We start from the raw sequence: 12,965 nt of genomic DNA, 5'->3' as shown, positions 1-12,965 counted from the left end.
TCCTTGATTTTATGTTGTTATTTATGCCAGCACAATCCTGTTTAATTAACTGCCCTTTGACACTTAATTGTTCTGTTTACATTATGGCACAAGATGAAAGTCTCATGTATCTGAGGCGATCTGTCCTCTTCCTAAAAGAGAAATTAGAGCTGTTTAGAGCACCCTAAATATCCAAGGGGAAATGTTCTTATTTTTGTCTTATTTGTCTCTAATCACAGCTTGTGTCTTGTGTTTGTCACACACATACAAAGCCTCTTTTGTCCTTTAAACCCAAAAAATGTAATGCTGAAAGGCCTTACAAGGGCTGTAAATGAAGCAGCAGCTGCATATTCAAAGGAATGTGTTGGGAAGGAAAGAGAAGAATTACTTTGATCTGAAACATATAAGAAATACAAGGACTTAATAAGGGAAAATCTTGTGACCCTGATATTAGAACTGAGTAACTTCTCTCTTCTAAGAAGCTGACGAAACTGTTACTAATTTGAAAATACCAGTGATGTAGACTGAGGGGAATTCTTCACATTAAATACATCACAAGTGTATGAAATGTTTAATAAATATTAGCATTAGCCAGGTTAAAAATCTCCACTGCTCGTATAATAAAAGATCTCCCTTCTGAACAGTGGTGAAGTCAAGGTATGCCATTCAGGATGTCCTCTGAAAAACTTTATGCCTGCAACTTGAGGAATTTCTTATGTCCTTTTAGGAGCTTTAACAAGCTAGTGATCTCTAAGAGCACACATCTCTGCAACTTTAACTGTCTTTTTATCTGTCTGAACTGGTAGTCTAGAGGTAGTCCATTTCTATAAATGTTTCATGATGGTAGAAAATTAAAAGATCAGGCCCTAAATATGTCTAGAAAAGTATGTAATGGAAAAAAGTCTGCATTAATCCTTATCTTATCCCTGATATCATAGTTTGGCTTCAGTTAACATTTTGAGTGAACGGAAGATGTTTGGGTTTCAAATTTTCCATAACCAGTCCATGTAGTGCTGTAGTTGGATAAGTCTGGTGTTTTGCTGCAGACCTAATATAAAATCCATGACCTAGTAGGCTTGTTGTGGACAGGATCCTTCTCCGAACTGCAAATTATACATATGATCATTTTGGGACTGATACAGATACTGGTTTGGAGATTCAAACTGGTTTGAAGGATTAATATAACTGACAATATTGTTAAAGACAAAATAAGAAAAGAATTTATTCATCCCAGTGAGAAATTTCTGTTAGTATATGTTATAATGAAATATCATCCCTAACATTTAGTGCAGGTTAGCCTCTCCTATATAGACATAAACAACAACTCACAAAACTATGGTAACAGTAACTACTACCCAGAAAAAACATAAACACCAGGCACAGTCTAACAGTCAAATCACAATATGATCTTCTTGTTTATTATAGTGCAGCACTAACAAGCACCACAAAGTGAGTTATTAGCAGCCCCAAGCAACATACTATAGTATGCTTGCTCTAAACAGCATTACATTGATGAAAGGGATTGTCCTCTGTCACTGTTTAAAGAGATATTGTCAGTCCTTTATACCACAGTGCTATTAAATTCTTTAATCCAACTGCTCAGAAGGTGTAACAGCAGCTCTGACAGTAGTAGCGGCTCTAATTCAAAGTACAGCTTTATATTAAAGCACTTGTTCTAATACATTATTGGTGTTACTCACACAGCGATGACTTTGGTGAAGTTTTCTGTGAGGAGAATTTGCATTATGGAAAAATGAAATCCTGTGTTAGCATTTAAGGTAAGAAGTAAGGCTGCTCTTTTACGTAGTTCACCACAGGAAGGTGTTCAGGACAGAGATCTTTGCATTTTGCAGTTTCATAACAACAAGCTCTACACTTTTTGTGTTGTTAACTTCAAGAGCGAAACAGAGAGGCTATTGAGGGGACAACTGTTATAATGTAAATGACAACATAATGACATGACAACAGGATGACAATATAATGACATTATAATGACAACAGGAACTTTCTCAGATGTTCCACAACACGTTGGTAAATTGCTTTGGTATAAGAGGAATAAAACACTTCAGGATGTTCTGTTATTGGAAAAGAATCAATTTTGGGTATTAATGTCATTGCACCACCCTGTCGTTGATTATTTTCCTGTAACAGTGTCCTTTCTTATCTGCCTAATGTGTACTAATATTGATAAGATTTTGGTGGGCCTAACATTCTCCTGGTCATGTTTGTGCAATGTATACAGAGTGGACATGGCTTCATGACACTCATGACATTCATGACACTTCATGACACTAAATTTTTATATCAATGATTTTGTTAAATTCAACATCCAAAACAGAATAACAACCACAGACATTTGTTAAATGGCTACTATCAAATGTCGGTTACAGATGAAGGATATTCCACTCAAGCCATGGGTTAGAATACAGGTCAGCTTTCAAAAAGAGGAAACAGGGACTGACATGTTCATAAGCAAAATGAGATGGAAAAAAGGGCTCCAAGTTTATCTGATCTTTCCACTCAGATGTAGATGGTGGTATCACAGTCAGTTATTATGTACTCTGATGGAGTGTTAGGGGTGTGTGTAACATTCCACAGAGTTCCAAATGAATGCCCCATGTATTTACTTATGGAAATAGTTCCAATTATAAGTGACCCTGGTCATGTATGTGGCGAAAAAAAGAAAGGCTTTAGTATGTTTTTCCCAAAAAGAGATCTGATAGTATGCATTGTGCTGAACATCCGCGTGTCACTTCCTTTTCCAGGAGTACTGTGCACTGCACTTTCCCACAGTGGAGACTTTTCTTCATAGCTGTATTCTGTTTTTGAGAAAATATACTTATTTTACTATTGTCTGCTTCTACTTCTCTACCACTGACTAATCATATGTCTAATGAACTAAGAGTACAATCATTCATTAAAGATGTCCCTTCTTTAGTTTAGCTCTGAGAGTCTCTCCCACTACCTCAGAAATACCACGAAGGATTTAGGAGAACACAAAACTCACAATTCTTTTATACATTCTGTCTTAACTGCACAACAGTGTAGTTAAGAAAACTGATGCAGTTTTAAAGGCAAAGGACGGTATTGATTTAAATATTGATTTACTTTTTTATTTTTTGCTTTTTAAATTTTTTACAGTTTACTGCTATTTATAGTAAATTATTTGATCTACAGAAACTTTTCATTTCATCATTTTGAAAGAATCTTTGCTTCACAGATTTTCTATACATATGCCTAAGACATCTGCATAATACTGTAGATGACATGCATAACATTTCCTACCATGGCAGTTTCACAGTTGGAACTCATTGAGTCTGATCTATGCAATGCCACTAATCTGTCGTAAAAAGCTCTGAAATCTGTCTACAAAAAAAAGTTTTCTAGGTGCACTATGCAGACCTCAGTAACAATGTGTAATGAACAAAACATGTTGTAAAACTTTGGCACATTTAGTGTAACAGAACCACTGGCTTCATTTTGACATCTGGTCACTTTTGTTCAAGGAATTTTGCCAAACACCCTCATGCCCTCATGTTTGAAAGCACATACCCCCAGGATGTGGCACAACACAAATCAGAGCTGAATGAGGCGGTGGGCAAACACTCGTCGAACTAGGATATTTGGCCACCCACTTGTACAAATAAACATATAAAATTAACAATTCTTCTAAACAATCAGACGGTCTTGCTTGAAATTCCTGTGCAATGCCTCTGTTTGGCCTTAATGTTGTTTTCCGTAAACTGTGGCTTCATTTCAAAGCTGCTGTCGACAAATTTAGGTCGTTTGTCTTCTGAGAGCCTTTCTCGTTTATTATTGGATAATGGAATTTAGAGAGGTTTTAATGCAGATGTCATGCTGATGAATATGCGAATCGTCTCAAGGGATCATTTAAATGCACTTGTAAATCTGCCTTGTCAAACATCTGTGAATACTGAAGGATATACAACAGGTTAAGATCACTGGGGAAATAAATATTTTGCTTCATTTGCACCAATAGCTATTATAAAACAACTCATCCCTGCAAAATTTTACATCTCCTGCCATTGTGGTTCTCCTATTTCATGCAGTAAAATGTAACAGACAGAGTCTGTTTTACATCTCTTTATTTGATGGATATAAGGTCTTGGCAGCAGATATAGCTCACACCCTATTAAATTCTATAGGATTGTTAAAATTACATTCTGCAATGATGACAAGATTGTCTCTGTCCTGTTCTACAAAAATTGCACATGCTAGTCTTGAACAGCCAAATATCACAAGGACCATAAGAGGGATGTAAGACAAGCCCAGACATCTGTGAGACTCCAGTTTCCCCTAAAGACAGTATATGGATAGTTATGCGAATGGCAGGATGTGGATTTGGCTGGTGGAATATGGATGCTATGCAAAGCTGGAAGATATACAAGGAACTGGACATATAAACAACGACAAGAAGAGGGAAATAAACAAGCCAAAACAAAAAAAAAAAAAGCACACAACCTCTTAATTTTGGGAGGCTGAATCTAATTGGGAGGTGGATCTAAAAGACCACCAGAGAAAGTCTGGCTTCTCCCTTGTATTTTTACACTGCATTTTTATAGTAGATAGAACAAAATAAAACATGTTATTTAGGGAATCACCTCCAGAACAAGCCAAACGTAATGCACTTAATGCACAACTCTGAAAAACAATCAAACCTTCTTTCCCTTTCCGGTACAGGGCAAGGAAGAAAGATAGCGCTGACGACTTGACCCATGCTCATGAGGCCCTTTGCATCCTGGTGTTTGCTGTGGAATGTTTCCTCTCTCTCCCTTACTCCTCCTTAAGAGACTTCCTTTCACCACAGTAAGCATAAGGTCACCGCTATGTTGTACAAACAGTACACTTACATGCAACCTAGTTTATACTTCTAGTGGCAGTAAAGTGCAGTTCATGAGCAAAGCTGTGTGAATCTAACTATTTAATTACAGATTTTCTTTTAATCAACAGAAAATATTTGTCACATCAAGTTATGCAATTTTGTACCAGTTTGTACCAGTCCACCTTTAAGTGATATCCCAGAAGTCGAGACTGAAGGCAGAAAGACCTATTTACTGTACATTATTCAGCTACCTTCTGGCATAACTGACTTCTCCATGGAAGACAGTATAACGTATTCTGCTGAAAGGCTGCACACATTTAATAGTTATTATTGAGGCCTCCTTATAGCATTGCTCTCTCATTATTTCATTAATGCATAGTGTTTAGTCTACTCCTATGTGCTTGTTCTCATAACATATGGTCAGCTTCTTTGAAATGTCTCCCACTCCTCTTTGCAGTTGACCTTATGAAACTTGGACACACCAGAAAGTTGGAAACATGAACACATACAAAGACAGGTGTGAGAGACATCAAACCAAAAAAAAAAGCTGCATGTAACTGATCTGTGACCTTTGAGGCCAAAATGAGAGTGTGTGTAAGTGTAAGGCATAAAGGATAGGTATTTAAATGGCTCTACATTTGCTCTGAATGATGTGTTTCAGTTCAAATGTATAGGAAATAGTTTAAGCAAGCCTTAACCTTTTGTGGTGTTGTAAAAAAACAAAACAAAACAAAAAACAAAACACCATCATCCTCTCACATTGTTTACTAACAATCTAGGCTAAGGCTAAGTCAATAGAGATGGCAATGCTGAATAGTGGATGGTTGGACAGATAGAGACACTTACCCTTGCACCTTTCTCAGGATAGCATTTACAACCGCCACTGCAGTCTCTGCCCCCACATATTCCACTGTGCTTCTTACCACCCTTGAAAAGAAAAGACGATACACAATTCAATATTCAATGTGCAAAATGACAAAGCACATTTTATATGTTATTACTCTTTAAAAAAAACTACAAAATACTTAAATGGCTAAGTTTGTTATGGTTAAATTTGACCCTCTATGTCATTGGTACACAAATGTAGCAGATCTGACAGCTGTTTGGTTGGGTCACCATTGAGATATGCTGATCATTTGCAGCAGTTAAGGCTCATATTATGGCACACAGTAAACAAGGAACCATAACTCCCTGCCATACAGTAATCATTAACTCTCCATGCCAGTATGATGGGTGTAGGGTGGGTAGGCATGACAATGTAGACAAATAGTTTAGTTATTCTTTACATTTTGTACTGCAACATGAGCCTTGCTGGACTGTTTTATTTTAGATTTATTTTAGTGATGATCCCTTTTATTTTTTTTTATTGAACATTTACTTCACCTACCTTGTAATCTCAGTTGAAATGGTACACTACAAAGTAGACTGTTGTCATTGATTAACTGGACCAATTAAGTATTTGCATGCCCTGTTGACTAATTATATAGTGAACAATTTGGTCTGTCATATATTTTCAACAAGTTAATGTTATGTGATAATCCCCATACATGTAAGAGGTCATTCACACTCATTCCACAGATACTCTATAAGACCTATAAGTCAAGTGTTTACATCCTTGGAGGCTCCATTCTAAGAAATGCACCAACTCTTCCTACACACTGATTCTTCAGACTTCTGTACTAACCCTGTCTCTCCATGGAGCCACATGTCAGTATGTGCCTTCTCTTTCTCCATAAAAGACAAGAAGAAAACTGGTGGCTTTTATTCTTGCAGTGCAAAGATGTGGAAATGTGAATAGAAGGAATTCTGTCTTGTTACGTAGACATGAGATTTTGGATGTAAAACATACAAAGGCCACATTGAGTCATCTGGCCCACAACACAAAGAGTTCCATTTAGAGATTATGTCTCTAAAGCACAAGACAGATATTTAAGTGTCTAAGTAATGCAATGTCCTGCAGCTTATTCTTGAAATGTAATATTCAAACATGCACAAGAATTTAGTTCAGTAGTTGCTATACAATGATTCCTGAGTGGAGCAAGTAACTGTAACAGATGCATCAAGAGGTTTTTATGAGTTAATGAGTCATAAATAATTTATGAGTCAACTATCCTCGGACATGACAAAAAAATCTAATCTGTGGAATCTTCATTTCCGAACTAGTCATCTTACAAAAACGTGTGTGGGATATCCTGTGGACTAAAGACATTGTTCTGTCAGATGGAAAAGTTGAAAGACTAAACCACAGGACAAAAGCTACACAATGTGGAAACCCAAACAATGAGGAAAAAGTGACCAACTTTAGTTTATTGCTGAATATTTTATTACTGCAGATGATGACTGTGATGAAGGTACTGTGCTCTATCCTGTTCCAGGAACACATGCATACACATGGTGTCCTCATGTGCATGCATGTGGTTCGCATGTAATATTCCAGGAGAGTCACGCCAAACCCAAACAGGCAGTTTTGGGCCAGACTTCTGCTAGAGTCGACTGAAGTGCCGCTTTCAAAAGATTTGTTCTTATCTGTTCACGTGTTCATTTCTCAGGTCTGAACAGGCAAATGTGTGATGGATGATATACCAGAACTCTTTAGCGTGCTAATGTATTAGTTCCTTAAATATGATGTCAGGTTGAATATAGTCAGTGCTGGGCGTTGAGTAAAGGCATGTGTAAAGGCATGTAAGAAAAAAAACAATTGAGGTCTGTGCAACAGTATGTGTTCAGTCATTAACAGAACGTCAGTAATTGGCCCATGTGGTAGTAGGCAGAATCTAAAGATCACAGGGTCAAAAAATCACAATCAGATAAAGAAGATGATAAATAACGAGATGGAATTCCTCAGATGTTTCTCACTATTATAGTCCCAACTTTTCAGACTATTTTGACAAAAAGTAATCATAATACAATAAGCTATACTGAAAAAAGTGGTGACTGAGTGACAAATTGATAGACTATATACAAAAATAAAACAATGCATTGTTACGGTCCATATAATTAAAAAACCTCAGCTTCAGTGGTGGAAAAAAGACCAACAAAAAACTTCTACATAATATTATGGCTAAAACAATTTCTCCTGACCACATGGTCCAACAACATTCACAAACACACTTCATAAACAGCAAAACCTTAATCTGTGTGAAACCTGTATATTTGGCTCTTTGGTAAACCAGGTTTACTAGATATTTTAAATTTAATTACATACACAGAGAGTGCAATCCAGATAAAATAGCCGACACCAATGCAGAGGAAAATGGAGAATGTGCACAGTAAAAAAGGCCCAGCTAAACAGTCAGTACAAAAGAGAGGGCCACTGGTGGACATTTGCCTCCCAAAATTATTTGCAGAATATTTGTTATAAATACATGTGGTGGAAAGCCAGCAAAATGGAGTTCTTGTAGGCCATTTCCAAGAGCAAATAGCATATTTCATGATAATAAATTAAACAAAGCATCAAAAAGGGAAAATCTAATCCAACTCCACTGTTTTAGCTCATATTCTTCTGCTTTTATGTAGGCCACTGCATAGTGCATTAAGCATAACACTCTTCAATCACTGTTAAATAATCACTGTTCAAAGTGATACTTATTCAGTCTAATTCATACATAATTACACATGATGACACATTTTGCTCATTTGTAAATGAGCTTGCGGTTCAAAATCAGAAAGTGGCAGTTAGACTCTGACAAACTGAACTGTAAATGCAAAATGAAATTTGCGGCATCCTAGGGACATTTTTGCCATTTGTAGTAATTTGCAATATGCGTTCCTGTTGTGCCTGCTATTGTGTTTCAGCCTCAATAAATGTCTCTATAGAGCATTTTGAATGACCGTTACTTTCCACCCCACTAGACGAGATCTCTTCTGAATCTCACTGTTGAGGGCGTTGGGTTCAAAGAGACTAGGGCTCTGCCATTATCACTTCAGAATGACTGCACTCAGGGAATTAGACATTTCTCTGGTCTTAGGTCTATATAGATGAAAGAAGCTGACAAGATGTATATCTGAATGAAATGTGCTAGTTACTGATAGTGGACACTGATGTGTTGAGGACAAAGGAGACCACTTGTTATGCAAGTGAAAAACCATATGGTTTTTATTCAGTGGTCTTTGTTCACACTGAAACATTTTCAGACCCCCCAGAACTAGACAGGGGAATTCCCAGCCTCATTCCACAACTGTCACATGAATGCCCTGAAACCATGAACGTCCATCTCAATATTATAATGCAAATGCATGTGAAAAAACAAATTGGACATGCAAAATCTATCACAAATTACATTTAAAATGTTATTAATATTTGTAATATTAGTAATGAAAATGTCAGTTAACTTCCTTACATGACTGCATATAGAATATGAGAAATCTATGAGTGAACTAGAGGAGACCTTGCAACCTCTGCTATATTTTGGGAGTAGAAAGTGACAGAAAGATTTATGTATTTTCTAATGAAGAGGGCAATAGAGTAAGACATGTCTCCCATTTCTCAGAGAGGCTAATAATTCCTGACCAGTCCAAACCTATTTCTGTTTGTCTCTTCAAATTGTATCTTGTTTTCACAGAACACATTGCTGCACTAAGGCATTCTTAATTAATACTCTCTCTTGCTCGGGACACTTAGGACTTCGGGTGGTACTAGTGGAAACTGCGTAATGAGGCTGTTTATGGAAGTGAATGATATTTTCCATGTTTGAACAAGACAGGCTACTCCCTTTTATAGCTCACTAATGTCATAGCTAAATGTCATCGCTGAATTTAAGCCTGTTTTATGCTGTGCCATTTCAGCAGTCTTTTAAGATTATTACTTGTCACACTGTATGAGATGATACCAATTAAATATTGGAAAATTCTATAACAGCCTGTGTGATAACATGTGTTCTCTATGACAGATTATATGATGAAGATGCTCTACCAATAGACCTGTGAATAAAGAAAATCACTACGTTCTGCTTACGGCATCGATCAGCACGATCCAGACTTGTGCAGATAATGGGCCAGGGATGTAGGTTGTTAATGTTATTTTTGTTAAGGTGAGCATGTATCTTAAATCGCTTTCTCAGATAAAATTTCATTTCACATTACGTGAAATGTTTTGCGCCATCCTTTGCTGTCCTCTGGTTGGAACATAGAACATAATTTAGAACACCACATTATGCATTCTAAGACTTCCAACCTCCTAAAAAGCTGGGATATGCGAAGAATAGAATTTTACTGTGCTGTAATGTATATGTGATGAAAAAAGACCTCTTCTTCTTCTAAATAGCTGCCCACATGGGCTGTTCAATTTCACAATCTCATGGTCTCATACCTTCAATAAGTTCAGTAAAGTACTGGGTAGTACTTTAAAGTTGATTACTGGGTGGTTTATAGAGCTAATGAAGTCTTTCTCGCTGTAACAGAAAACAATCTTCATTCAAATTTTGAGTGCATGGGATTGCGTTGGATTTAACAGTAAACAAGAGACCCCCTACTATGCAAATGTAAATGAAATCTGAGTTTATGGCTTTGACGTAAGAGCCTTCTAAGTGTGTTTAGATGAACAAGTCTGATGACAGTGTGATGACTCAGTGAAGTTACTCTAAACGCTGCATGTTTACATAGCTCAATGGGCACACGTGAGATCCCGCTTATTTCCTTGTCTCATTACAAATCAGATAGCTCAGACCGAGCGGAAACTCCATGGTCAAACACTTGAGCAATGCTGTGGCTATTGACTAACCACAAAGACACAACTTCTCTAGCCACTTCCACAATATTCTCCCAGCTCTGAGAGAACAGCCTTAGCTAAGCCAGATGACAGGTGTCTGGCACAAACTGAGCTCCAGACACCAAGTTTTTGCGTGAGAGTTGGAGAAAAAACACAGTCAGTTTCTGTATACTGAAGCTTTTGACTAAGCCTTGATTTGTGAGATACAACAAAAAAGAGATTGATAACAGCAGATGTCTCCTGTGGTCTGATGCCATGTACATTTATAAGCCTTCTCCAAGAGACAGTAACTGTAGATAAACTAAATGAAGTGGATAATGATTGAAAATGACTCATAAGTCACATCTTACTAGCTTCAGAACTGAAGCGATTTAACAAGGTGTAAAATAGAAGGGCTTGTTCAGTTCCCTGAGTACTGTGCATTGCTATGAGACAATTTCAAGTGCCACTGGGAATGTTGTTACTAATTATGACCTCCTCATGGGGAAAAGGGCATCCTGAGAAATTCACAATGTTGATTCCAGCTACCAAATAAGGACATGCTGCTTTTTCTGACATTTTAACATAGATTCCAAACATTTTTGACTCGTGCTCTGACATTTTAATGCCCACTCACTCTATTAGCTGATAGATAAGACATATTTGGAGTAAGATCTCCAAGTATGTGGCCAAATGTTTGTAGACACCTGACCATCACATCCATATGTCCTTTTGAACATCCCATTCCAGATTTAGTCCCCCTTTGCTGTTATAATAACCTCCACTCTTCACTAGATTTTGGAGCATGGCTGTGGGGATTTGTCCATTTAGCCACAAGAGCATTAGTGCAGTCAGGCACTGATGTTGGGCGAGAAGGTCTGGGGTGCAGTCAGCGTTTGAGTTCATCCCAAAGGTGTTCAGTGGGGTTGAGGTCAGGGCTCGGGCCACTGGAGTTCTTTCACCCCAACAGTGGCAAATCTTTGTGGACCTTGCTATGTGCACAGAAGCAGTGTCATGCTGGAACAGGTTTGAGTCTCTTAGTTCCAGTGAAGGCAAGTTGTAATGCTACAGCATACAAAGACATACTACACAAAGTTGTGGCAACAATTTGGGGAACGCTAACATATGGGTGTGATGGTCAGATGTCCACTTTGGCCATATAGTGTTTGTTAGATCTGCATAAATAAGAAGTAGTCTTTGTACAGAATTCATGTCCTGAAATTGAAATTTGATCAGATATATTTGTCCTCTTCAGATGGCAAGAGAATAAACAGAACAACCAATAGAGCTACAAAATTCTTATCAAAGGCCTTTAAGTATAAAGTCATTCACAATGATAAAATGGGTTTGGCATACTTTCATAATATCTCCCCTTCCTGACTGAATTTATGTGTTGTTCTCATCCACAATAACGAAGTGCAAGTTTAAATGACACTTGTCTTTTATTCTACTTTATTATTCTCATAATCAGTTTAAGCTGAAATGAAAAAGCCCATTGTTCAAACTGACTGCCTAATTTGCCAGCTCATGTGTAGCTCAATGCAGGTTCTGCTACAGAATTGCTCATTTGGATTGTGATAAGGTCCTGGGTCTCATAACTTGAATCACCCAAAGCTATCTGAACCCTGACTTTCTGCCCTTTGTATACTGACCTCTGTCCTTAGCTGTGATCCTATCTGCATGAAGAGTTGACCCTAACCAAGTGTCAAAGGGTAACAGTGATATAATATCTGCAAAACAAGACCCCACTGAATCAGTGATCACCAAACGTTGGACTTCACAAAGGCTTGGAAATGTAGATAACGTGATGTGAATTTCTGTGACAAACTGATATTTAACTGACCACATAGTGAGTGCTTACAATTCTGCTACTTTTATATCCAGGTGTATTCCCTCCTCACACCCAGTTTTCCCTGGATAGGCTCCGGATCCACCATGGCCCTGATCAGGATAAAGTGGTTACTGAAGATAAATATTTCATACAAATATGAAATATTTGTAAGGTTTGTGACACTCAGTGGAACCCACTCTCTCATTCACATTCAGTTAGTGCTTAATCTTGTTCATGGTCGCGGTTGATCTGGAGCTTGTCCCGGGAACACTGGGCACAAGGTGGGAATACACCCTGGATGAGATGCCAGTCCATCACAGGGCACCATTTACACAAACACAAACACACACACACTCATTCACACCTAGGGTCAATTTATTTCAGCCAATCCACCTACTGGCATGTTTTTGGAAGTTGGGAAGTACCTGGAGAAGCTGGAGGAAACCCACACAAGGAGAACATGCACAGAAACTCCACACAGACAGTAATGTGAGCTCAGAATCAAGCCAGGGATCCTGGAATTGTGAGGCAGCAATGCTCCTCTATACCTAAGACCGATTATTTAAAGCCCAGAAAACTCCCCTTTCTCACTGTTGGTAAGAAACTCACCCTGCCCTTGATCAGTC

General features: G+C 37.8%; 1 protein-coding gene across 2 annotated transcripts in view; it reads right to left on the bottom strand.

The window, feature by feature from the left end:
- Positions 1 to 12,965, bottom strand: part of col4a2 (collagen, type IV, alpha 2) — a 66,137-nt gene that overhangs the window by 36,697 nt on the left and 16,475 nt on the right. For both annotated transcript variants that reach the window (XM_026910132.3, XM_026910140.3), the window contains exon 4: positions 5,669 to 5,749. In XM_026910132.3, the coding sequence (XP_026765933.2) occupies positions 5,669 to 5,749 (81 nt within the window). The remainder of the gene's footprint in view (positions 1 to 5,668; positions 5,750 to 12,965) is intronic.

The sequence above is a fragment of the Pangasianodon hypophthalmus genome, chromosome 5, assembly GCF_027358585.1.
Source record: "Pangasianodon hypophthalmus isolate fPanHyp1 chromosome 5, fPanHyp1.pri, whole genome shotgun sequence".
Classification (NCBI taxonomy): domain Eukaryota; kingdom Metazoa; phylum Chordata; class Actinopteri; order Siluriformes; family Pangasiidae; genus Pangasianodon; species Pangasianodon hypophthalmus.
Note: the sequence above shows the minus strand (reverse complement) of the source record. Positions and strands in the feature narration are given on the sequence as shown.